The sequence below is a fragment of the Sus scrofa genome, chromosome 4, assembly GCF_000003025.6.
Source record: "Sus scrofa isolate TJ Tabasco breed Duroc chromosome 4, Sscrofa11.1, whole genome shotgun sequence".
NCBI lineage: Eukaryota > Metazoa > Chordata > Mammalia > Artiodactyla > Suidae > Sus > Sus scrofa.
The window spans coordinates 89,270,504-89,295,440 of record NC_010446.5 but is presented as its reverse complement, the minus strand read 5'-3'; the positions used below and the strand labels follow the sequence as shown (position 1 = coordinate 89,295,440).

General features: G+C 50.9%; 3 protein-coding genes across 14 annotated transcripts; 2 read left to right on the top strand and 1 right to left on the bottom strand.

Annotated features, from left to right (window-relative positions):
* On the top strand, window positions 209-6,385 carry USP21 (ubiquitin specific peptidase 21). Its single transcript, XM_001927782.6, has 13 exons — window positions 209-439; window positions 1,259-1,879; window positions 2,680-2,739; window positions 2,884-3,004; window positions 3,214-3,325; window positions 3,512-3,667; window positions 4,170-4,234; window positions 4,490-4,593; window positions 4,776-4,862; window positions 5,156-5,234; window positions 5,464-5,571; window positions 5,679-5,793; window positions 6,013-6,385. Exons 2-13 carry the CDS (start codon window positions 1,280-1,282, stop codon window positions 6,101-6,103), a joined length of 1,698 nt encoding a protein of 565 aa, XP_001927817.1. The 5' UTR covers window positions 209-439; window positions 1,259-1,279; the 3' UTR covers window positions 6,104-6,385.
* PPOX (protoporphyrinogen oxidase) lies at window positions 6,495-17,457 on the top strand. Of its 7 annotated transcripts, XM_021089528.1 has the most exons (14): window positions 6,495-6,700; window positions 6,922-7,117; window positions 7,559-7,653; window positions 7,786-7,920; window positions 8,056-8,171; window positions 8,358-8,490; window positions 8,765-8,909; window positions 9,019-9,209; window positions 9,650-9,710; window positions 9,895-10,013; window positions 10,091-10,201; window positions 10,306-10,455; window positions 10,601-10,643; window positions 10,723-10,941. In XM_021089528.1, the coding sequence occupies exons 3-14, from the start codon at window positions 7,567-7,569 to the stop codon at window positions 10,863-10,865; spliced, it is 1,434 nt and encodes a 477-aa protein (XP_020945187.1). In that variant the 5' UTR covers window positions 6,495-6,700; window positions 6,922-7,117; window positions 7,559-7,566; the 3' UTR covers window positions 10,866-10,941. The 7 variants fall into 7 exon arrangements, 5 of the variants coding, with proteins under 5 accessions (XP_020945187.1, XP_013852286.2, XP_020945189.1 ...); XR_002343378.1 differs by lacking the exons at window positions 10,601-10,643; window positions 10,723-10,941 and adding exons at window positions 13,050-13,178; window positions 17,184-17,457 and having other exon boundaries at window positions 6,516-7,117; XM_013996832.2 differs by having other exon boundaries at window positions 6,517-7,117.
* B4GALT3 (beta-1,4-galactosyltransferase 3) lies at window positions 11,034-17,185 on the bottom strand. 6 transcript variants are annotated; one of them, XM_001927348.4, is made up of 8 exons: window positions 16,923-17,185; window positions 15,951-16,175; window positions 15,321-15,595; window positions 14,537-14,772; window positions 13,491-13,681; window positions 13,254-13,376; window positions 11,962-12,066; window positions 11,034-11,827 (listed from the first exon to the last, which is right to left on the bottom strand). In XM_001927348.4, exons 3-8 carry the CDS (start codon window positions 15,580-15,582, stop codon window positions 11,554-11,556), a joined length of 1,191 nt encoding a protein of 396 aa, XP_001927383.1. In that variant the 5' UTR covers window positions 15,583-15,595; window positions 15,951-16,175; window positions 16,923-17,185; the 3' UTR covers window positions 11,034-11,553. The 6 variants fall into 6 exon arrangements, with proteins under 6 accessions (XP_001927383.1, XP_013852288.1, XP_001927370.3 ...); XM_013996834.2 differs by having other exon boundaries at window positions 11,038-11,827; window positions 15,951-16,096; window positions 16,861-17,185; XM_001927335.6 differs by having other exon boundaries at window positions 11,038-11,827; window positions 15,951-16,096.

Sequence of the window (24,937 nt, the reverse complement as noted above, 5' to 3'; positions counted from 1 at the left end):
CAGCCCTTAGCCTGGGAACCTCCATATGCCCCAGTGCCGCCCTAAAAAAGCAAAAATAAATAAATAAATACATAAATAAATACATAAATAAATGCAATTTGGGGCTGAGCTGGGAACCCAGGAGTCCTAAAGTTGGCTGTGTTTCCATGGTGTCGGTGGCGGAGCCGAGGGGGCGGGTTCACGCAAGCGCCGAGGAAGGAGGTGGGTGGATTCTGAGTGTGGGTGCGCAAGCGCTCTGAGAGACAGTGAAGCCGGCGGCCGGTGCCCGGGCGGGACCAAGAAAGATGGCGGCGGCCCCTGCGGCGGGAGAGACCTGGGCAACAGCTGCGGCTAAAGCTGCAGCCAGGCCCGCGGGGGTGCTGCACGCGGGTAGTAGGGGGTGGCCCTGAGCTGGGGCCTGGCCCCGGCTGGCCTCCCCCGCCGTCTTACCCGGGGACAGGTACGGTCCGGGACATTATGGCGTGGGGGTTGCCGAGGGAAGACTGCTCCCAGACCTGGGAGATCGCCCTCTACAAAGGCAGAGCAGAGGGCCCTGCAGGCCTGGGAGAACTGGGCTGGCGGGACCAGCATCCGTGGATCTTGGAGAATACGCCGCTGGACCCCGTAGCCAATCAGCAGCCTCGGCCTTTCTGCCCTCGAGGGGGGCGGACCCGGTTGATGCTGGCTGTGGTGGGAGAGGTGCAGAGATTAGAGGTCAGGGAGTTGTTCGTCCTCCCTCCTCGCCGCTACCCCTGAGCCCCAATACCACTTTGGAGCTCAGAGGTGGGGGAGGGAGTGATTGACAAGTCACTCTTTTAGTCTGCTTCGTTTGCAGCCTGGAGGGGCTGGAATCTGAGGATGGAATGCAGTCCTTTGGGCTCTTATACTTGCATCCACACCCCTCTTTGACCAGAGGTCCCAAGTGACCCAGGGCGCATCCCACTTGACTAGCTAGGAATGCGGGACCCTCATGAGTATTTAGATTATGAAGACAGCAGAGATAGGAACTATCTGTTGTTGGCTCTCTCATATTCTGCAGGAAGAGAGTGAGGAATGTGGAAAGAGTCAAAGCCCTGGCTTGCTGTATTCATTCATTCGTTCATTTACTCAGTGCATGTTAAGTATTTACTTTATGCCAAACACTATGCTAGGTATTGGGGATACAATGATTGATATGGTGGACATGGTTCCTGACCTCCATGTATGTAGAAGCTGGTATAGTAGGCTAGGTTCCCTCCTTCCTCCCTTTTCAAATGCTGACCCTCTCTTCTCCTCCCAGGTCCAGCCTGTGGTGTCCACAATGCCCCAGGCTTCTGAGCACCGCCTGGGACGGACCCGAGAGCCACCTCTTAATGTCCAGCCCCGAGTGGGATCCAAGCTACCATTTGCTCCCAGGGCCCGAAGCAAGGAGCGCCGAAACCCAGCCCCTGGGCCGAATCCCATGTTAAGACCTCTGCCTCCCAGGCCAGGTCCCCCTGAGGAACGTCTCAAGAAACTGGAGCTGGGACGGGGACGAACCTCAGGCCCTCGTCCCAGAGGCCCACTTCGGGCAGATCATGGAGTTCCCTTGCCTGGCTCACCACCCCCAACTGTGGCTCTGCCTCTCCCATCCAGGACCAACCTAGCCCGTTCCAAGTCTGTGAGCAGTGGGGACTTGCGTCCAATGGGGATTGCCTTGGGAGGGCACCGTGGCACCGGAGAGCTAGGGGCTGCACTGAGCCGCCTGGCTCTCCGGCCTGAGCCACCCACTTTGAGACGCAGCACCTCTCTCCGCCGCCTTGGGGGCTTTCCTGGGCCACCCACCTTGCTCAGCATACGGACAGAGCCCCCTACTTCCCATGGCTCCTTCCACGTGATATCTGCCCGGCCCTCTGAGCCATTCTACTCCGATGACAAGATGGTGAGGACTTGCCAGCACACATGGCCTTCCATGCTCATGTTCCTTCATGCTTCCAGCTTTCTTGCCATCATGTGGCTTTTCTTTCCCCCTTTTTCCCCAGGTTCATTTTTTTAACCCTTTGTTACAGCAGTTTGGACTCTCTCTCCCTTACTTAAGTGCCCTTGAGCCTCATAGACCCTTTTCAGGGTTGTCTGTGACTCTCCAGCAGGGTGTGCCATTTCATTCCCCAAGGAATTAACTCAACCATTTGGAATTCTTTGGGTCCCCAGGCCCTTACTTCCCCTTTCTGTACCTTCTCTCCTAGGATGCTACCTAAGTCTAATTAATCTCTGGAGCTGAAGAGGGGCGGGTTCAGAACATCTGAGCTAATGTGGTTGCCCATTTCCCGAGCTGAGTGAGCTAGGCTGAGTGCAGTTGGAGCCTTCAGGAGAGGGTGCAGGAAGGGGCCACGGGTGCAGGAGGGGGCCTTGGGGGTAGCAAGGTGGGGGTGGGGAGCAGCTGGGCAACCATGCCAGTGCTTGGGGAGTTGCCCCAGGAGCTGCATCGCCGGCTAGCTGGGCAGAGGAGTAAGTGGGCAACAGGTGGGACAGCCATGGCTGAGTCCGTGGTACACTCAGCTGTGATGGGCTTACTACTCATGGCCAGTGAGGTAGGGAGACCCCAATACCCAGTGAGGGAAAGAGTGTAGCGTTTGGGGGTGAAGGATGGGGTGGGGGAGGCAGTGGACAGCATGCTGTCAAAAGGATTAAAGTGCCAGGTGGGATGTATGGGAACCTGCTGACTGATCTCTGACCTTCCAGGCTCATCACACGTTGCTTCTGGGCTCTGGTCACGTTGGCCTCCGAAATCTGGGGAACACGGTGAGAGCCATTCTCCTGTCCTTCCTAATGGGAATGTGAACTGGTACTGGGGACAGGCATGGGGAAGGAGGGCACTGAAGTTCTCCCAGGGCTTCCTAGGCACTGGTTTGGAGAGATAATGGCAATGTCTCTGCTGCTCCCCAGTGCTTCCTGAATGCTGTGCTACAGTGTTTGAGCAGCACTCGGCCTCTTCGGGACTTCTGTCTGCGAAGGGACTTCCGGCAAGAGGTTCCTGGAGGGGGCCGAGCCCAAGAGCTTACTGAAGGTGGGGCAACAACTCCTGCTTCCTCCTTTCAAATCCTCTTTTTCCCAACCCATTGTAGGTCCATCTGCCAGTGTTGGTGGCCCCAACCCTGAAAGCCAGCAGTTTTGTCTTTTTCACAGTGCCTGCTTTCCTAGAGTTGTTTTCCACCCTCTTGCTTCCCTCTTCCAGTCGTTAACCTTTGTTTCCCTTCCCCACTCCCACCCTAATAGCCTTTGCAGATGTGATTGGTGCCCTGTGGCACCCTGACTCCTGTGAAGCTGTGAATCCTACTCGATTCCGAGCTGTCTTCCAGAAATACGTTCCCTCCTTCTCTGGATACAGGTGGGAGAACTGGAGGGTATGGGATTTCTCTCTGCCCATGTCTGGGGATAGGGCCAAGCAGGGGCCCTGGCAGCATCATTCTGAGCCTTGAGCTCTATCTAGGAAGTGGGGTCAGATGTCTGGGCACGGGTTAGTGACTGTGGACTAGGCAGGGGTCAGTTGCCCACGCTCTTTGTCTGGCTGCAGCCAGCAGGATGCCCAAGAGTTTCTGAAGCTCCTCATGGAGCGGCTACACCTAGAAATCAACCGACGAGGCCGCCGGGCTCCACCAATCCTGGCCAGTAGTCCAGCTCCCTCCCCACCCCGCCGAGGAGGGGCGCTGCTGGAAGAACCTGAGTTAAGGTAAGGTCGCGCCCCCTTTCTCTTGCCCATAGTTTATTAACAGCGTTCATCCTTCGCAGAAGTGAGCTAGTCAGGATTGAGGATGTAGAGTCCAAGGAAATGCTTATCGTAGAATTTGGTTTGAGAAGCAGTGCAGAAGTAGGAAGAAGGCAGGAGGAGGAGGGAGACTGAGGGGCACAGATGGAGGCAGAAGATAGTGCTGTGGCTGTCACCAGATTGACGGAGGAGGGGATAATTAATTTACAAGGTACATAGGGGTTTGAAGCCAGGTGGAGGAAGACGGCATGTTCTTCCCTTGTCTGTGTTCCTTTCTTTTCCTCTCACGTGGATTTCCCCGAAAAGTTCTCTGAAACGTTACTCGTTTGACTCTTCCTTGCAATTTTGAGAAGGAGCTGGGGTATGGGTGGGGTACAGGGCTCCGTGGATCATTTCAGTGGTGTTGGGGGTGCCCAGTGTTCCTGCTGTCTCATGGGTGCTCCCCACTTCCCTTGATCTGTGGTAGTGATGATGACCGAGCCAACCTAATGTGGAAGCGTTACCTGGAGCGAGAGGACAGCAAGATTGTGGGTATGGAACAAGACAAAGTGATGGGGGAAAATTCATGTGTGGGGGTGAAGACTTGGCAGGAAAAAATCAAGACTGTCGAGGGGTCTGGGAATAAGATGATGAAAATGTGGAAAAGTTAAGAGGGGAGAGTTAAGAGGGGAGAGTTGGCGATGGGAAAGAAGGGTCAGGCAAAGGGCTGGGAAGCGACAGGAATGCCAGAAAGCATCTCGGGCATCCCACAGTGACTTTTTCTCCTGCCCCTTTGCTTCTATCTAGACCTGTTTGTGGGCCAGTTGAAAAGTTGTCTCAAGTGCCAGGCCTGTGGGTATCGCTCCACGACCTTCGAGGTTTTTTGTGACCTGTCCCTGCCCATCCCCAAGGTGGGATTCCAGAGGATTCCGGGGGTGGATGGGACATGGGTTCTATGACCCAACCCTACCCACCCCCAGTGTGGGAGGGAACCATGTGGGTCTCTGGAGAAGAATCGAAGCTTGGGTTAATTGAGAAGAGTTGGAAAAGGAAATTCAGAACATGCTGACCCTTCACTCCCCTTTCCCCCCAGAAAGGATTTGCTGGGGGCAAGGTGTCTCTGCGGGATTGTTTCAGCCTTTTCACCAAGGAAGAAGAGCTAGAATCGGAGAATGCCCCAGTATGTGGAGGTTCACAAGGGATATAGTAAGGGTGGGATACCGGAGGTGGGGGAGGCTCCATGTGGGTAAAAGGGGTTGCATGATGCCTTAGTATGAGGAGTAACACTTATATGTAAAGATTTGTGTAGGAGTATTTTTCAGATATGTCCTGATCTGTCAGGGCAAAGGGCAGTGGCCCAGAGAACACAGAAGTAATAGGGAGCACAGTAAATTTATGTGAGTCAGGGTATTGGAAAAGACAACGGAGGTGAGGAGCACATTAACCTTATAACATTATTTGACATTTATTCAGGTGTGTGACCGATGTCGGCAGAAAACACGAAGTACTAAAAAGTTGACAGTACAAAGATTCCCCCGAATCCTCGTGCTCCGTATCCTAATCTTCAAATTCTTATTTCTCCCATTCATTCTTTTTCCTCATTCTCCAAGTTTGCAGAGGCTGGACATTTGGGGATTCGGTTTGCCTTAGGAAAAGGCTGCCACTCCATCTTTCCCTCCTGTGCTCCCAGTGTGTGTTCAGGGAGGGGAGTAGACAACATTCAGTTCCCCAGCCCCCTCAGAGGCCCTCTGCCTCCCAAATTCTCCTTAACCAGAACTTAGATCTTAATCGATTTTCTGCCTCCCGAGGCTCCATTAAGAAAAGTTCAGTAGGTGTAGACTTCCCACTGCAGCGACTGAGCCTAGGGGACTTTGCCAGTGACAAAGCCGGTGAGTCTGGGAAGGAGGGTCCTGAGGAGTTCCATGAAGGGGAGGGAGAGAATGGCGGAGCAGGGCACAGCTCTAACTATAGAATTTGGTCATCTCTAACCCTGAAGGAAGCCCCATATATCAGCTGTATGCCCTTTGCAACCACTCGGGCAGCGTCCACTATGGCCACTACACAGCCCTGTGCCGGTGCCAGACTGGTTGGCATGTCTACAATGACTCTCGGTGAGAACAGCCTTGCCCCATTCCTGCTGCAGCCTTGACACCTTTCCCCAGTATGAAGAAGCCCCAGGAGACAGTGCCTACTGAAAGGAGATGTGGGATTGGGGGTGTGGGGGCGGTGTCTTTCCTAGGCACCACCCGGATACTGTGATGTTGATCTTGTGGGGAGGAGGGTCTATACAGGAAAGATCACACCTCCTTCCCCATCTCCCTTCTTCCTAGTGTCTCCCCTGTCAGTGAAAACCAGGTGGCATCCAGTGAGGGCTACGTGCTGTTCTACCAACTGATGCAGGAGCCACCCCGGTGCCTGTGACCTCCCTTTTAATCCCTGGCACCTGTGAAATCCTTTCAACACCCTTAAGCCCCAGGCTCCCCATTTACCTCAGAGACGTCTATTTTTGTGTCTTTTTAATCGGGGAGGGGGGAGGGGGTGGTTGTACCTCCTATTATTTTTTTTATTAAAAAGTACCCTTCCACCTGGAGGCTCCCTTGTCTCCCAGCCCCATGTACAGAGCTCCCTAGGCCCTGCCCGTGTACAGTCCCCACACCCTCTGCAGTCTCACTTTTTTGTGAATAAATTTATTAAGAAAAAAAATGATGTTCTTTGTATTTGTGCCTAGCGAGTGGAGATATAGAACTGGGCCGAATGGGTAGTTTTCCTGGCACTCAGTTCCCTTTCTAAACGATGGGGGGCGCTCGGAGCCGTGAGGCTGAGGGTGGGGATGGGGATGCAGGATCGGGACGCGTTGATGCCCAAGTTTGCCAAAGCGGTGAAGGTTTACATTGGGAGGAAATGAAGGCTGCAGGGAGGCCTGGATCCAGAGTGCAGGCACTGGGTCGACGGGGTTTGCCGGCGTAGGGGCCTGCCCCGCGAGAGCAAAGCACCCAAGGACCCCTGTTGACAAACACGGTACGTTGCCGGGGCGCCCTAGCTCCCGTAGGCCCAGGCTGTTGCTAACATCAAGGAGCTGTTTATGGAGCCACCTCCCCGGGGACCAGCCTCCAGTGTCCCTGTCTACTCTCCCTACAACCAAGACTCATGAGGACCTTCCTCCAGGGTTCCAACCCTAGCTGGACCTGGCAAACTTGAGCTGGGGAATGTTAACCAGGATTCTGCTCTTGCCGCTCCAGCCCTGAGGGGAGGGCAGTACCGAATATGGCCGCTCTCTCCAACCTGGCACCGAACCGGTTAACCTCCAGCTCCCCGGCCTTCTACAAGGGTTGCCCCACCGCCTCTGAGGGAGGAGGAGTCGCTGCCGGTTCAGTGTTTTCATTGGTGAATGTGATCCGGGGCCTTCCAGAACCCACCAATCCGGGAGCAGGAAAGGTAAGGTTAGGATCGTGCCGCGAGAATAGTGTGGACGGAGAGTCGGAGAGACCGAAAATCTTGGGGGCGGAGGCCGCGGACTGAAAACACTAGGCCTAGCGAGGGGTGGGAGAGAAAACGCGCTTCTTAGCCCTGGCGGCCAGTCGGTGCCCCCAGCCCTGTGCTGGCAGATAGCGTGGGTGTGGCCCTTATCCACTTCCCCGCGGAGCCGGCTGGGTGATGTCTTGAGACCTCTACCTCCTCCTCCCCTCATTTTTCTTGTCCCTCTCGTGGGTGAGTCCGAGGCCCTGGGCGGGGACCTCACAGTTCCACCACCCCATCCCCGAGCCCTTAGTTTCCCCTAAAGCAATGAATGGCCGAGGATGGAATGCGGAACCCGCAGGGTGTCTGGAGAACAGGGTGCTTCTGGTCAGCCTGTCCATATCGCCTTCTCTACCCTAGGCTTCCCCATGGGCCGGACCGTGGTCGTGCTGGGTGGAGGCATCAGCGGCCTGGCCGCCAGTTACCATCTGAGCCGGGCCCCTTGTCCCCCCAAGGTGAGTGCCTCCACCGACCCGGAGGGAGCTTCCTTTAATATTCCTCTCCCATTTCCAGCACGAGGTAATGCGCTGACCCTTTCGCCTCCTGATCCTTTACCCCGCTGCAGTGTGTTTCTGATTTGTCCCCAGGTGGTCTTGGTGGAGGGCAGCGAGCGCCTAGGCGGCTGGATCCGCTCAATACGAGGGCCAGATGGTGCTGTTTTTGAACTTGGACCTCGAGGAATTCGGCCTGCTGGAGCCCTGGGAGCCCGGACCCTGCTCATGGTGAGCGGCTTGTGGAACGCCTAGGAGAGGCTGTGGAGGGGCCTTCACTAGAGCGTAGTGTCAAGGGAAGGAAGTAGCTTTGGTGGTCAGTCATTTCCCTAGTTTCTTCTCTTCTTGGGATCATGTGGAGAGCAGGTTTCTGAGCTTGGTTTGGACTCAGAAGTGTTACCTGTCCGGGGAGACCATCCAGCTTCCAAGAACAGGTTCCTGTATGTAGATGGTGCCCTGCATCCCCTGCCCTCTGGCTTCAGGTAACACTACCACCTCCTTACTGCCCTCCTTCTACTTCCCCCCGCCCCAAACCTCACATCTCGTCCATTTCCTCACCTCCCAGACTGTCAGCCCTCCCAGCTAAAGGGACCAAAGGAATGGAAATGACCTTCTGGAGCTGGGGTGGTAAATCAGAGCTTGCTTTTCACTATGGCTTCTCCATGCAGGGGGCTATTCTGCCGTTCACCTCCCTTCTCCAAACCTCTGTTTTGGGCTGGGCTGAGGGAGTTGACCACGCCTCGGGGCAAAGACCCTGATGAGAGTGTGCACAGTTTTGCCCAGCGTCGCCTTGGTCCTGAGGTAACACCACCCAGAAGCCCCCAATTCCTTTTCTCCTAAACCAGCCTTGGATTCCTGTACTCAGACCTACCACCTAGAGCCTTTTTTATATCATCTGAAATTGACTTCTTCTCTTCAGGCCTCGAAGACCCAAAAACTCGGTGTTTCCATCCTTCTGTTATACCATGACTGCTTTCCAACTAAACCCCACCCCGCCCCCAGTCCCTACCAGGCAGGGCAGTGGAAGTTAGTGCAGCTTATTCCTTGGCCTCTCAATCCCAGTCTCGCCCTTAAGGTGGCGTCTCTAGCCATGGACAGTCTCTGCCGTGGAGTGTTTGCAGGCAACAGTCGTGAGCTCAGCATCAGGTCCTGCTTTCCCAGCCTCTTCCAGGCTGAACAAACCCATCGTTCCGTATTACTGGGGCTGCTGATGGGGGCAGGTAAGGGCAGCGCTTCTTCAAGGGTTGACGATATTAAGGACTGCCAGAATGAGGGACTGGAGGCACAGGGTGCTATTTTAATGATTCTTCTCTGCTTCTTCCTCTGCAGGACGGAGTCCACAGCCAGACTCAGCACTTATTCGCCAGGCTCGGGCTGAACGCTGGAGCCAGTGGTCACTCCGTGGAGGACTGGAGACATTGCCCCAAGCCCTTAATGCCCACCTGACTAGTAGGGGTGTCAGTGTTCTCAGAGGCCAGCCAGTCTCTGGGCTCAGCCTCCAGGCAGAAGGGTGCTGGAAGGTAGGAGAGCTCCCTCGAGTGTAATGAACCTGTAAGTTAGTTTCCATCTCCATCTAAATGCTTTAGCTGGCAGGACTGGAGTTACTCCTTGTTTTCCTGCCTTAGAAGCTATTTAAATATGGGATACCCCATGTTCTTAGGCCTTATCTGTGGACCTTTGTTCAAGACCCACATAATCCAAATCTGTGGATGGAAGTAGTGCTTATATATAAGTGACTCACAGCTAGGGGAAAGAGTCACCCAGCTCCACTAGACATTCCAAAGTGGCCCACTGGCCTGTCTGGGCCACTTCCTGGAGTAATAAGGGGATGATTTTTGTGCTACTTAGTCGGTTCTTTATCCTGGGTCAGCACCCAGTCTCTGTCCTGCCACTTGGGTTCCTGGGAAACAGGCGGCATTCCCATGATCTCTGTCTTTTAAATGTTTTCATATCCTCTCAGGTGTCTCTAGGGGACAGCAGCCTGGAGGCTGACCACATTATTAGTGCTGTTCCAGCTTCAGGTAATGGGGTAGCCGCCCTCCCCTTCCCCAACCATGGTGAGGCAAACTGCAGCTTGCTCCTGGGCCAGCAGGACCGTACCATGCCCCCGAACTGGTCATCCTGTGGGAATCTCATCCCAAGGAGGGTTGATGAAATTGTCGTGTGAAGGCCTCCTGAGGCAGGCCTCTGCCTGCTCTCCTCCAGTGCTCAGCAAGCTGCTCCCTCCTGAGGCTGCACCTCTGGCTCATGCCCTGAGTACCATCAATGCTGTGTCTGTGGCTGTGGTGAACCTGCAGTACCGAGGAGCTCGTCTGCCTGTCCAGGTGTGACACAGAGGATGGGGAGACAGAGTCTCAACTGGAATCCTTCCCTCCTGACCCACACTCTTCTTTTTCCTCAGGGATTTGGGCATTTGGTGCCATCCTCAGAAGACCCAGTCATCCTGGGAATCGTGTATGACTCAGTTGCTTTCCCTGAGCAGGATGGAAGCCCTTCTGGCCTCAGAGTGACTGTGAGAGAAGGCAGCTTTGCTTAGTGGGCATTTATTTCCAAAGGGCTCCTCTGTGCCCCATCGTAGGTAAGGCCAGGCTGGTCAGTGCCATATTCCTTCCTTAGGTTATGCTGGGAGGTTCCTGGTTACAGACACTAGAAGCCAGAAGCTGTGTCTTATCCCAGGAGCTGTTCCAACAGGAGGCAGAGAAAGCAGTTGCCACACAGTTAGGTTTAAAGGAGCCACCAAGTCACTGCTTGGTCCATCTACACAAGGTGAGTTGGTAACATAAGGTAAGCATTCCTCAGCTATCCACTGAAGGCCTTGGAGACAGGGACTGGTGTATATGTCATTGTGTACCCAGGCCTGAGAAATTTATAATAATCTTCTCCCTGTATCCATCCCCTCTTCTCTCCCCAGAACTGTATCCCCCAGTATACATTAGGCCACTGGCAAAAACTGCGTAAGTTGGGAAAGCAGCTGGGCTGAGGAGAACCATGGAAATAGACCCCCCAGCTATAACATATATCTTTTCCTTCCAGAGTCAGCTACCCAATACCTGGCTGCTCAGAAGCTGCCCTTGACTCTGGCTGGAGCCTCCTATGAGGGGGTTGCTGTCAATGACTGTATAGAGAGTGGGCGCCAGGCAGCAGCCCAGGTCCTGGGCACAGAGTCGAATATTTGATCCTCAATTTCCACCTCTTCCTGCCCCAGCTGGCAGGGATTCTCTCACCTGCAAAAATTAAAGTTGCTGGAGCGTGGCTTGGTCTGGCTGATCTGTCACCTATGGGTATAAGGTGGGGGTAGGTGAACAGAGACAGGCAAAGGGTGCCTGGGATGCAGAAAGCAGGAGCAGAGGCGAGACAAAGTCCTTTATTAGAAAATATATCAAAATCCCAGGCCCCTGAGCCAGGTCCAGAAGAGGGAGCTACTCCAGCACTGGATGAAATACCCAAGGAGGGGCTTCCTTCAAACACACTTCCTGGGAACCATAAATAGAATAAATATTCACAGAGGTCCCGGGAGAAGCCAGATCGCTCTTCTCTCCATGGAAGAGGAAGGGATTTGGGGTCCAGCCCTGCTCCTGCCTATGGGCAGGGGACTCCCAGGAGTCGTCACATAAAATCATGACATCAAGGATTCACAGTCATAAGCCCTGGCAGGTGACCCAAGAAAGGGGGACCCCTAGGGCTAGAGGAGCCCAGCTCCAGTCCAGCAGTGAGGAGAGGCCCCTGCCCCCAGCACAGTACTGGAGTTAGTCCCCCCACATCCCTCTAAAAGCAGTGAGGAGCTGAGGGTGGGGAGAATACAACCCCTCTGATTCGGTTTTGTGATTAAGGTGGGCAAGATACACTTTCATGATTAAAGAGGAGTCATTGTGAACCGTGGGGAGCTGTGTGGTTGGCAGTAGGCAGAGGGCCAGGCCTGGCTGGGGGCCGGCGCTGCAGCATCTCTTGACGGAAGGCCTGGGAGGAGCCAGGTGGGTAACGGGGACCAGTGGGAGTCCGGGGACCCCGAGGGTCAGTTCCAATGTCTGCTGTGATGTTCGTATAGAGAGGGCCCAGCTCTCGAGCCAGCAATCGGTATGTCAGTGAGTTCATCCCATCTTGTGTCCAGGAATTCTGAGTACGGACCAGGAGGTCAAATCTGAGGGTTAGAGATTGCAGACTAAGACCCAGAAAGGAACAGCCAGGAATCTAGGAAACTTTAGGAGCTGTCTGGCTCGGGTGAGGGACCCTGAGGATCCAGTAACAATTCCAAGGCGGTTCCTCCCTTCCTACCTGTGGGGATTTTCCTCGTTGCCCTTATCTCCTCGGTGCTTCACCATCTTATAGTGTCCCACAGATGTGGGGGGGCGAGAAATCTTCATCCCAGCGAGGCGTACCCTATGGGAAAAGTGAGGGGGCACCTTGAAGGATCCAGAGCAGAAGAAAGATGCTGATAGCTGAGCAAGAAGAGCTAAGGCCAGCAAGGAAGGAATTGCATGTTTCTGTACACAAAGAACAGCTATTCCTAGCCAAGCAAAAAAGTGCCCAATACTGAAAGGGGAAAGTCAAACAGAAAGAAGTAAATGGATGAAGAGAATGTAAAAGCTGGACGTATCCAAATCCTCAGGGCCTAGTGCCAGGCACCGTGGGGCCTTTAAACAATTAGCAGAGGTAGGTTTGCACTTCCCACCATTATTTCCTAAATGGCTTCCAGAAGCTGCCCTTGCTGTCTGGAAAGGACAGGGAGAGGAGTCTTTTTGTCAAAAGGATAGGCCAAGACTGGGAGGCACAGACCCAAGCTCAGCAATTATTTAGATTGGTGGCTGAGCTGCTTCAACTCCTCTGTCTCATCCCCCCAACCCTCCACCATCACTGTTAGGAAAGGTGGAACCAAGTAATCAGGACCTGGAAAGAAAGAAACTCCAAGTCTGACACACAGAAGCAAGACGTGAAGGTGGTCTGGGAAGATACTGAAAGAATACATACATTTAGAAACTGCTGGGTGCTTTACGTACATACAGAGGACAAGAATTCATAGAGAAGTCATCCCAGTGGACAAAGGGAAAGGAGAGGCAATGGGTCCAGCACATCAAGCCCAAACAGTTACACCACAGATAGGAAACTGGGTCAGCTGAGGCTGAAGGTCAAAATGTTTCACATGCGAAAAATGAGTTGACACCATGCCAATGGCACAGGCCTTTTCGTTCGTTCTTTCTTTTCAAGTGTCTGTGGGCTATGTGAAGCAGAGCCGCTCCTCTCCCAGCCCCACAGGAAGTGGTTTGGATGTAACCCTAGCAGAGGCAGGACTAACTCTTTAGGCCCCTTTCCAGCTCTGGAATCCCATGATACTAGAGCTTATTGATTTTTTTCTTCTCTCCCAGGACCATAACTAATCAGATGGAGGAGACTTAAAGATAACAGAATGGGAAGCAGCATGCAAAGCCTGACCTGGGTGGACTGAAAAGACTAAGCGAGAGGAATAGGCACAGTGCAGGACCAGGCAGCTAAAGGTCAGTGTCAGAGGGCTATGGCTAGGGGAAGTCTCAGAGGACAGATCCAGGCTGGGGTAAGGGAGGAAGTCTGACCTGGTAGCAATGTCATCATCCTCACCACCCCAGCCCCAGTATTCATTGGGGAAGCCATTCATCTTCAGGTACTGGTCAGGAGTGAGCGCCGAGACCCCTCCAAAGTACTGGGGGTACGGGAGGCTGGAGAGAGAAAGATCTTTGGATTCCACAAGTCTTCCCACTATCCCCCTGGTTCTCTTTTCTTCCACTAGATAGTGGGATTCCCCGCTTCCAGTACCCTCTCATGCCTTCTACCTGTATCCAAACTTGTTCATGGCAACAGCAACATGTCGGGGTCCTCGGGGGTCGCACACATACAGGTTGTGGTCATTCTCTGGCAGTAGGTCCACATCATGCAAGAACAGGCAGTCCCATTCTTCATCACGCAGGGCCTCCCGCACCCCAACATTCAGCAGCTTTGCCCTATTAAATGTTCCATTTCCAGCCTGGAAGATAATGGAGGAGGACTAAACTATGTCTGTAGGGAGCATGAAGATGCATAAAAGGGGAAAAGGGAAATCAAAGTGGGATGTGGGACAAGGAGAATGGCAAGAAAGATAACTTCTTTGTTTTTTTCATTCAACAAACATTTTCTTGAGCATCAGTATGTGCCTGACACATGCTACTATTTAGCATGTAATCCTGGCAACCAATAACATGAAACAGGTGGTATATTAGTTATCACTCTTTGCCTCATTTTAGGAGGTTAGGTATCTTGCTCTAGGTTCCATGTGGAACATATGGCAGAACTAGAATTTTAGCCCAAAGCTATCCAACTCTAAATTTGGACAATTCTAAATTCAACAAAGGGAAGATCACAGAAGATTATAGGACAGGAAAAGTCCTATAATCCTATAGTCCTTAAGGAAAAGTATGGAGCTACATGTTGGCAGAGGAGTGCCAGCTCCTTTCCCACATTCAAAAACCTGACTCTCTTGGAGTTCCCTTCGTGGCTCAGTATTTAATGATCCCAAGTAGGACCCATGAGGATGCAGATTCAATCCCTGGCCTTGCTCAGTGGGTTAAGGATCCAGCATTGCCGTGAGCTGTGGTGTAGATTGCTGACGCGACTCAGATCCAGTGTTACTGTGGTTGTGGTGTAAGCCGGCAGCTGCAGCTGCAATTCAACCCCTAGCCTGGGAACTTCCATATGCCACAGGTGTAGCCCTAAAAAGTGGAAAAAAAAAAAAAAAAAAAAAGAAAGCTGACCTTTTAAAATTATTTCATTATATGAGAATGGAATGGAATTTACTTGAGGCTTCCCTATAAGAAAGGTAGGGTGGTGTGGGAATTGGGGGTACCTGGTGGATGACATAGATGCCATAAGCAAGCTGCTGACGCTGCAGGAACGGGTGCAGGTGGTACAGCAGCAGGCGCAGGTGCTGCTCTCGGGCACGGTGGGGCACAATTATGGCTGTTCGGGACCGGGCCTCACACCCTGCAGGGCGGTACCGGCCCCCTGGTTCCACCCGGGGATTCCTCTCCATAATCTCTGCCAGCGACGGCACTGGGCTAAAGGACACGGACACGGGACCCACTGTTGGGAGGGAATGGCAAGGTCAGGGATTAAAGTAACAAGGAGAACTGTCTGTCCCTGGCAGTTGGATTCTGGGGCTCAGCTCCCCCAAGGGCTCACTCACATTGTTTCACAAAGCCTTGAGCTCCCCATCACTGGGACAGCTTTGTAATATCTGGAAGGTGAAGACTCCTTACCTACTTTACCTTCTTATTTCAGGGGTCTATAACTCTCTTCTGCCTCACAAAGTTGGAAACTTACAGTTTGGGGATGGAGAGAACAGGACTTCCAACTAACTAGCTAAACAGGCAGGGGTTGTCTACAAAAGAAACAATCCTAGCCCGAGGCAGGAAGAGCCCATAAACAGGCAAGCAATGGAAAGCTGTGGTTCAACCCAAGAGCCCCGGTGAAACTCCAAATTCAGAGTCCATTCTATCTCACCTCATCCCACCTTCCAATTACATGATCCTCCTGTTCCAGGACCCACTCCTGCCATCCTATGCCTGTCCAAGCCTCCCCATCCCCACACCTTGGTCCTCTCTTTGCTTCAGCCTTGCTTCTGCACTCACCTAAGAGAGGGGATCGTTCTGGACAGTAGGGCAGACCTTGAGGTGCTGGAGGGCCCCCTGGGGCAACAGGGGCCCCATGCAGGTGACTGAGGTTACTGTAGACATCATGGGGATGAGAATAGTCAAAAGTTGGCTCCTGCTCTCGGCCAAATAGGGCACTCAGGCTTCGGAAGCCTCCCAGCGACAGGTACATCATGACGGCCAGCTGGGAGCCCACAAGCAGGGCCAGTGTGCAGGGCCGCTCCAGCAGCCTCCGCAACATCCTGGGTTGAGGTCTGGAGAGAGGGGAGAGTTCCAGGGCAAGCAGGAAAAGAGCAAGCCAGCAGAGAAATCATCGGGTAGGCATAAAGGTGGTGCCAGGGGTAAAGAGGAAAAAGAGGCAAAAAACAAAGTCACAGAAGGAAGCACACAAGTGTATGGAAAGAAATAGTATGTAACCACCAGCAGCCCTACCACCTGTTACTTCCAGCCCCAGTTTCACTTTCCTCCACCCCTTCCTCAAGCCACTCCTACCACCAACTCTCAGTCCCCACCCCCAAGAATGCTTACCTCATTCGTGTCCCAAAGCCATTTCAGAAGACTCTCTGGAGAACCTCCCTTCCAATTTAGAGAGGGGAGAGATAGACTCACCTAGGTTCAAGCGGTCTTCTTCGGGATCATTGGGGCTCCAGGGGGTCCCGGGGGAGCAGAGATGTGAGGCATTATATAAAATTGGAAATATCACAGAGGACAGAGAAAGGCTCCATCCAGCACTCCAACAGCGATCTTGGGACCAGCTGGAACAGAAGTGGTCAAGGATAGCCAGCCACCCGCAGAGCGGCAGAGATCAGGATCTGGGTGAAGCCGGTTTCCCAGCTGGGGAAGCGAGAGAAGGTAGTTGGAGAGAAAAGGGGAGGAGCAGGGGATGCTAGGTTCGCGGCCTCTCCAGCGGTAACCCTATGGTGTGTCAGATTCACTCCTTACTTAACCATCCCCCATCCCAACAGGACCAACCAGTTTGGGGAGTGGGGACAGGGCAGCTATTGGAGACATTACTTTCACTAGGGGGTGAGGCAGTTATAACAGGACTGTGGAATGGTCTCAAGAGAACCCAGGGAGGCGGAGGAAACTCGCTCCTTTCCGTTCTCCACGTTTCTGGGAGCTAGCTCCGCAGGTGCAGGGAGCGTGACCACCTGGGAGCTGCAAGCAAACAACCCCGGAGCGCGGCGGCGAGTAGGATGGGGGTGGCGTCCTCTACCTTCTCCTACATTTACCGGGTCCTAGCGGGGGTGGGGATCAGGATTACGGGTGAAATGAGACAAGGAGAGGGAGGGCTGGGCAGAACCTGTCAGAGGTACCTGGGCTAGATCACCGAGAGGGGCGTGGTCAGTGCTCTACGGAAGGTTACAGTTGCCTTCTCTCGGGGCACCCTCATCCCACCCCAACCTCCCCTTGTGTTTGCGCTACCTTGCAATGTGAGCCCACCGGCCTCGGTCCACACTTGCACCCAGGTTCCCTCCCTGCTCAAGATTGTCTCCAGCCATTATCCAAAACTTCTCACCTTCCCAATCTCCCGAAGCTTTCTCTCGGGCCTCTCACCCCACCATCCCCCAGCCCACCTACCTGGCTTTCTGCTTCCCGTCGTCACTGCCACCCCGACAGCCGGGCAAGAATCGCTGGAGCCATCTTGGAAGCGGGCGCTGCGGGGGCTGGACCTCGCGTCACGGGGCGGGGCCTCGGGTGGAGCCGCCCAGGCGGGCGGATCGCTGGGTCTGTGGACAGCGCGGCCGGAATGAGGCTCGCCAAGGGCTCGACCCCATAGGAACGCGGGCACTTATCCCCACCCGACCGACTCCTAGTGGAGTTCTGTTCTCTACCCCTCAGACTTGTTAAAACATCAGGTCAAACCAGGACCTTCCTCGGGCCGTGACTGACCGACAGGCTGATACATCCGAAGACCTATTCCCCCTTGCTGGACTGAACGCCTTTCCCAGTGTGTCTTCCTCCGCAACGTACTGCCGCTTACTGTCAAAATTGTTTCTCTCTCAGGGTACAATGTTGCAGACTGCTCTGCTCTGGCGCATTTTTGTATCCCCAAGATGTCCCGCAGGCCTTGAAATAGAAGTGGTTAATAAAACAAGGAAATATCGAGTGTGAATGGAAGGGCCTCGTCTGCTTTAATGTAAAAATATTTCCCCATGTATTAGACTAAAATGCACGCTCCACTGATAAGCAATAATGTTTATCTTGTGGTTTCTACTACTCCCTTAGCATACTGTGCTCCTGAGAAGGAGATGTTCACACTGAGGCAACTTGAATATCTCAGTGTCTGCCTCAAAAATCTCGTGGTCTTGTGTGTGGGGGGGGAGTGTAATCAGTATTGTGTGATAAATGTGATAGTCCAGAAGTTGCACCTCATTCACAAGTCGAGGTTTGGGAAAGATTTCCCAGAAGAAGTGATGGCTAATGGGAGACCTGAAGGACTGGTTTATAGCACATCCTTCTGCTTTGTAAGATTTTGTTTCCATGCAGCTGTTTTGTAACTGTGTAGGTACACATGCAAATTCTGTCCTGTCTGATAGAGGTTCATTTGCAGCAGTTATAACATCTGCTAGTTTCCTCATGAGTTAAATAAAATCTTTAACAGGTGTTCGTTTTTACATGTGGATTGAAAAGCTCTCTCCCTGATCAAACTTAGGCTCCTCTGAGCCCTCTTTTCCAACAGACCTCATCCTTAGGCCTATAGCCATTTGTAGCAAGAATCTTACTAAGTCAGTTTAGCAAAAATCTCCTCACCCTTGACTTTGTGATCATCCTGACCTGCCTTTAGCAAGAATTCTAAGTGGGTTTGGTAAGAATCTCCCTACCCTTGATGTATTTTTCCATCCACTGATTCATTCTGCTCCTTGGCTATAAATATCCACTTGCCCTTAATGTATTGGAGTTGAATTCAGTCTCTCTTTGATTGAGATAGTCTTGGCACCTATTGCAAGAGTCCTGAATAAAGTTCTCCTTACCATTTTAACAAGTGTCAGAATAATTTTTTCTTTAACAGGGGAAAGCCATAATTTTACCCTTTTCTGAAAACTTTCTTTTGACAGATGAATAGTGTTCTAGATAGAGGAAACCATAGTGCAAAAGTCTGGAAATGAGAAAGAAATTAGGGAGCTGGGAAAATTAAAAAATGAATCGGTAAGACTAAAGAATGGAGTGAGGGGAATGATGAGCCACGAGACTGAAGAGGTAAATAGGTGCTGGATAATGAAAGACTCCATAAACCATATTAAAAGAGACTGGGTTTTATCCTGAGGGTAAGAGGTTGGCATTAAAGCCCTCTAAACAGAGAGTGCTAGAATGAGAACTTTAGGATGTTTACTCTGGTGGAAACACAGAGCATCATTGGAATGGTCAAGACTGGATGCAGGGATCTGTTTAGGGCGTTACTATAGAAATCCAGGAATAAGGAGTTCCCATCGTGGCTCAGTGGTTAACGAATCCAACAAGGAACCATGAGATTGTGGGTTCGATCCCTGGCCTTGCTCAGTGAGTTAAGGATCCGGCGTTGCCGTGAGCTGTGGTGTAGGTTGCAGTCGCAGCTCGGATCCCAAGTTGCTGTGGCTCTGGCACAGGCTGGCAGCTACAGCTCCGATTGGACCCCTAGCCTGGGAACCTCCATATACTGTGGGAGCGGCCCTAGAAAAAAAAAGACAAAAAGACAAAAAAAAAAAAAAAAAAAAAAAGAGAGAGAGAAAGAAAGAAATCCAGGAGTGAGACGAAACTCATGCAAAATAAGGTAATATCTGTGGGACTAGAGGGAGGAGGACACCTTCGAGAACTTATAGGAGGCAAACGGGACTTGGTGATTGACCAGATGTGCCAAGTCAGGGAGTTAGAAGACTCCAAGATGACTCCCAAAAATCTAATGTGGACCACTGAGTAGATAGTGACAACATTTAATGAGAAGCAAAACTTAGAAGAGGCACATTCGGAGGAAATGGTAGTGATGACAAATTAAACTTTGGACTTAATGAGTTTGAGATGTTGTGGAGACTCAAAAGCAGATAATACTGGGTTTGAGTACAATGGCAGCTTTGAACCCACTGGCTTTGTGATGTTGAGCAGTGCACTCCCTGGGTTTGATCTGTACAGTGAACCCATCTTAAGGGTTTTTGTGATAATTAGTGAAAACTGGGGGAAAAGGGCCAGCAGACAGCAGATATTCAATACATCTGAATTTTGAGCACAAAGTAGGAGCCAAGAAAAGCCTTGATTTATTATTATTATTATTATTATCATTATTAAGGATCTCACTGTGTAGTGGAAAAGACAGACTTATACAGATAATTGAAATGTGGATGGATTTCCTGTCATGGCACAGCAGAGACAAATCCAACTAGGAACCATGAGGCTGCAGATTTGATCCCTGGCCTTGCTCAGTGGGTTAAGGAACCGGCTTTGCGACATCACCACGAGCCGTGGTGTAGGTCGCAGACTGGGCTCAGTTCTGGTGTTGCTGTGGCTCTGGTATAGGCCAGCAGCTGGGAACCTGGGAACCTCCGTATGCTGTGGGTGTGGCCCTAAAAAGCAAAAAAAAAAAAAAAAAAAGAAAAAGAAAAAGAAAGAAAAGAAAAGAAAAGAAAAGAAAAAGAAATGTGGTTCTCCTAGAAGACCCTTCCTCTGAACCTCTGCTCCTCCATGGTGTTCCATTCTTGTAAAACTGACCTTCACCTTCCATCCCTTTGTCTCTGTCTACTATCTTCTGATAACTCCCCTATGTTCATTTGTAAGCTCACGGATTTCAAGAAACTTTATCTCCACTCCTATCACCCTGGCCACACCCTGGGCTTTAGTCATCACCAAGAACTGCTGCATTTCTGAAACCTTAAATTCTAAATGTGCTGGTTTCTACCACAACATCCTGTCTTTCTATATTATGAATAAATCCTGGGGGCCCTGGAGGCCCAGTCATGACACGCAATGTAATAGAAGAAACCCAATCCAGCAATAAAAACTAATTTGAACTAATTTAAATCTCAAGGAAATATGGGAGGCAGCGGGGAGGAGAGAGTAGAGCAGGAGCACATTTTAATGAACAGCTCAATAGCTTTAAAATCTTCTCCCAGTCAACATTTTCCACCAAGATGGTAGTTTCTCCCCAAAACTACCCCTTCCAACTTTACTCAGCTCCTTTCAGTATTATCCATCAGCTTCAAGTCTGTTCACTTTACTTCACTTTACTTTGATTTTGCATAACAGAGAACAGTCCTGGAGCTGCCCTGGCAAGCAGAAATTCTTTCTTCTTCCACCTCTACCCTACTCTCCAGGAGCCCTTACAGCTCACTCCTAGAAGAGGAGGCAGACACTTCCTCCAGTAACAACTCTGTGACCCCGTATTCTATGCCCCTTCTCTATCCTATCATACAGGTCTGGAATTTTCGTCTTACTTGACTGTCTCAGACACCAGATTGTGAACTCTCTGAGGACAGGGACCATGTCTTCCCTTTTATTATCCTCTGAATAGAACCTAGAAATTTCAGTACAAATTCTACAAAATAGCCCATCATACATATCACCTAGAAAGTTCCTTGGTATAGTTATTTTCTCATGCTAAAACAGGAGTGGAAAGTGGACAGAGAAAGGAAGGGGTTTGAGAGGAAAAGAAGCAGCATGTATTATTGAGACTTACTATAAGCCAGACACAAGGCCAAGCATTTACATCATTATATTCTTAAGTTCTGACAACCTCTCCATAAGTAATATACCCATTTTACAGATAAAGAAACTGAGGCTCACAGAGATCAAGTAATTTAATTGCATCTTGGCTTAGTTAGATTCAGTCTGACTCCAAAAATCTGTGTCATTGCATCTTGGCTCTTGCAAAGCTTAGATTCAGTCTGGCTCCAGAAATCTGTGTCCTTTCCAGATGCTGTGAGCGCATGATTTGATTCCAGCTGATAACCAAATGGCTTATTTATTGGACAAATAAACAGGATGAACAATTCATTTTCATTGGGAAATTAGGTCAATTAAAATATGTCCTCTGACCCATTTTCAGGCCCCAATTCTCATATGTTCAGCTTCTCAATGCTAATTTGCATCTACATTATGAAGCGAATGTGCTAACATATCTCTATGGAGTTGGACATGTGTGTGTCAATCTGCGTCAGTTTGTGTAGCAGTTTATTCCAGGGTTTGTAGGGCCTGTTCCTGGTTGTTCAGAGATTGTGAGGGATGCCTTAAATCTACTTCCACCCCTCCCTTTCCTTCCTAAAGCTACTTAAGTACTCTGGGTCTGTCCCCATATAAGGTTCTGTCTGAGGAAGTTGTTCAGTATTGAAGCTCCCCGTCCCCCTCACCTACCTCTCTCTGAGCATTTTTAGAACTGGTGGTTTCCCTCCCACCTCTCTCCCACTATCAGCTGGTTACTCTTTTTCTTTTTAGGGCCACACCCCCAGCTTATGGAGGTGCCACAGCCACAGCAATGCCAGATCTGAGCCGAGTCTGAGATCTACAACACAGCTCATGTCAATGGTGGATCCTTAACCCACTGAGCAAGGCCAGGGATCAAACCTGCATCCTCATGGGTACTAGTCAGATTCATTTTCGCTGAGCCACGCCGGGAACTCCCAGCAGGTTACTCTTGCTGCCAAAGATTTTGGCTTCCCCCTAGCAACAGTCAATAATGAGGAAGGCAATTGGTTCAGAAGGATCCTCTTAGCCAGTAAAATGTTGACACATTAAATTCCACTTTCTTCCTCCTTCCTCTGCCACAAGCCTGACCAGTGAGATGCTGGTTTTGCCACTTACTGTCAATCTGGTATTTTATTTTATTTTATATTTTATTATGTCTTTTGTCCTTCTAGGGCTATACCTGTGGCATATGGAGGTTCCCACGCTAGGGGTCTAATCGGAGCTATAGCTGCCAGCCTACGCCACAGCCACAGCAACATCAGATCAGAGCCGCATCTGCGAACTACACCACAGCTCAGGCAACACCGGATCTGCAACCCACTTGAGCAAGGCCAGGGATCGAACCTACAACCTCATGGTTCCTAGGCGGATTTGTTTCCACTGCGCCATGATGGGAACTCCTCAATCTGGTATTTTAGAAAACAAAATCTGTAAAACTATATGGAGGATAAAGAACTGGGGCTAGAGATAGAGTAGAAGTGTAAATGAGTAGCTCATTCCACAGCACCCCCAGAAAGCCTGGCTCTCCCCCCCCCAACAAAAGTAGTGGTTGGATAAATGCCCAGATTTCCTCTGCTCTCTCCACAGAAGCAGAGAATCTCAGGAAGAGAAAGATCTTAGAGAAATTGGCGCAATTCACAGTTATTGCTTCAACCTCCTCCCCCACCTCAAACACACAGGCACACTTGTCATCCCATAAAATGATTGCCCATCTCTGCTTGAACTTCTGCAGGTATCTGGCCCTCAGCAGTCACCAGCTCTTCTTTCTTCAGCTCATCATCATTCTTTCTTTTCCCCTTAAGGACCAGACACTTGAATTGTCTCTGTGCCTTCTTCCTTCCTATCATTCCTGTTTCTCCTCCTGCTTATTTACTTACACCCCAGCTCAGGCCCATGAAGGCAATAAGCAGCAGACTGAGGATTCGGAGCACCTTTGGGCTCTTAGAGGGAGGTATGCACCCCTCACCTCTATAGCAAGAATTGTTGGACCCTTGACATCATATAGTAGGTGGTCTATAGGTCAGGTCTGAGAGGGGTGGTATGGACAGGAACATCCAGAAAGGGGTGAGGCCTTGCTCATCACTCCCCCACCCCTTGGGCCATGCCTAGGGCATGCAGAAATTCCTGGGCCAGGGATGGAACCTGTGTAATAGCAGTGACCTGAGGCACAGCACAGTGACAATGCTGGATCCTTAACCCACTGAGCCACCAGGGAACTCCAAGTTGCCTATTACTTCTCTGTGAGGAGTAGCTTTCTCTTCTCTTTCACCATACACCATCACACATCCACCTACCACACTGTGGCCTCAAATCTCCGTACCTTTCTGGGAAAAACTTCATGGCAGTCAGGACCCTACTCAGTAAGTAAGGGGTTTCTCTTAAAATAATACATATGAAAGTGACTTATAGGAGTTCCTATCATGGTTCAGTGGTTAACGAATCTGACTGGGAACCATGAGGTTGTGGGTTCAATCCCTGGTCTGGCTCAGTGGGTTGAGGACCCAGCATTGCTGTGAGCTGTGGTGTAGGTTGCAAACGCAGCTTGGATCTGGCATGGCTGTGGCTCTGGTGTAGGCCGGCAGCTATGGCTCCGACTAGACCCCTAGCCTGGGAACCTCCATATGCCGTGGGTGTGGCCCTAAAGAGACAGAAAAAAAAAAAAAAAAAAAAAAAAAAGAAAGAAAAGAAAAGAAAGAAAGTGACTTACAAAGTGTGAATTACCATGAGCACTGAAGAAATGTAAGAAGGGCTATTGCGACTACCTGTTCTTCATGGCCTAGCCCAAGACTCACCCTTCTTAACCCTCATAACCCGTTAGACTCAGATATCTGTCTCTGCAGTTCAGTTTGCCTTTATCATACCGTTCTTTGTACCATCCATTCTTTCTCTGTGCTTTTTTTTTTTATTTTTTTTGTCTTTTGTCTTTTTAGGGCTGCACCTGCGGCATATGGAGGTTCCAAGGCTAGGGGTCCAATCAGAGCTACAGCTGCTAGCCTATTCCACAGCCACAGCAATGCCAGATCCGAGCTGAGTCTGCAACCTACACCACAGCTCACGGCAACACTGGATCCTCAACCCACTGAGTGAGGCCAGGGATGGAACCTGCAACCTCATGGCTCCTAGTCGGATTTGTTTCTGCTGTGCCACGACGGGAACTCCATTCTTTCTCTTTGTATTGGAGGTATAGTACAAAAGCTTCCCCCAGATTGTAGTGAGCATCTTTAGTCATATCTTACTTGTGTTTTACCTCACATCGACTTAGCACAGAACTTTGTTTATTGTACCAATAGCTCATAGCATTAAGGTCTACAAACATGTTATTGATGGTCCAATTTTGCTAATTAGATGAAACAGCTGAAGATCACTCTGGTCTTTCCCCCTTTTCTGTTTCTCCCTCCTCCAGCCTGCTTAGCAGGAGAACAAGAGGAAGGGCCAGAGCCCAAGTACAGCAGTAGGGGCCATGCATACGGAAGAGAAGAGGCTGAGCAGAGTAAGAGTCTTCCCTGTTCCCAGTGCTGCCAAAGGAGTAAGTGCCATGCTTGGTGGTGTAAACTCCAGGACACTATGTAAGGTACTGCCTGATACAGAACATGGGCAGCAAAGCCCAGCCCCAGGGAGCATAATGCAGACAACCACCATGGCTGCAACCTCCATGGTTTGCTTTAACCCCCTAGTCCCAGCACTATATGCCAAGCAGTGTTTGGGAACCCAGCTAGAGGCTACTGTGGCAGAGTGAAACACCCTAATTCTGCCATTTCCCCCTCTTCTATTTCCATCTCAGGGTCATCTTTGCCAATAATTCCTCCCTCACCTCCACATTCAGCCCTTTCCCAATCCCTAACAGTACTGTTCCTGCCACTCAAGACTCCAAATCCTCTTTTTTTTTTTTTTTAATGTATTTTTAGGGCTGCCCACAGCATATGGAGTTTCCCAGGCTAGGGGTCTAA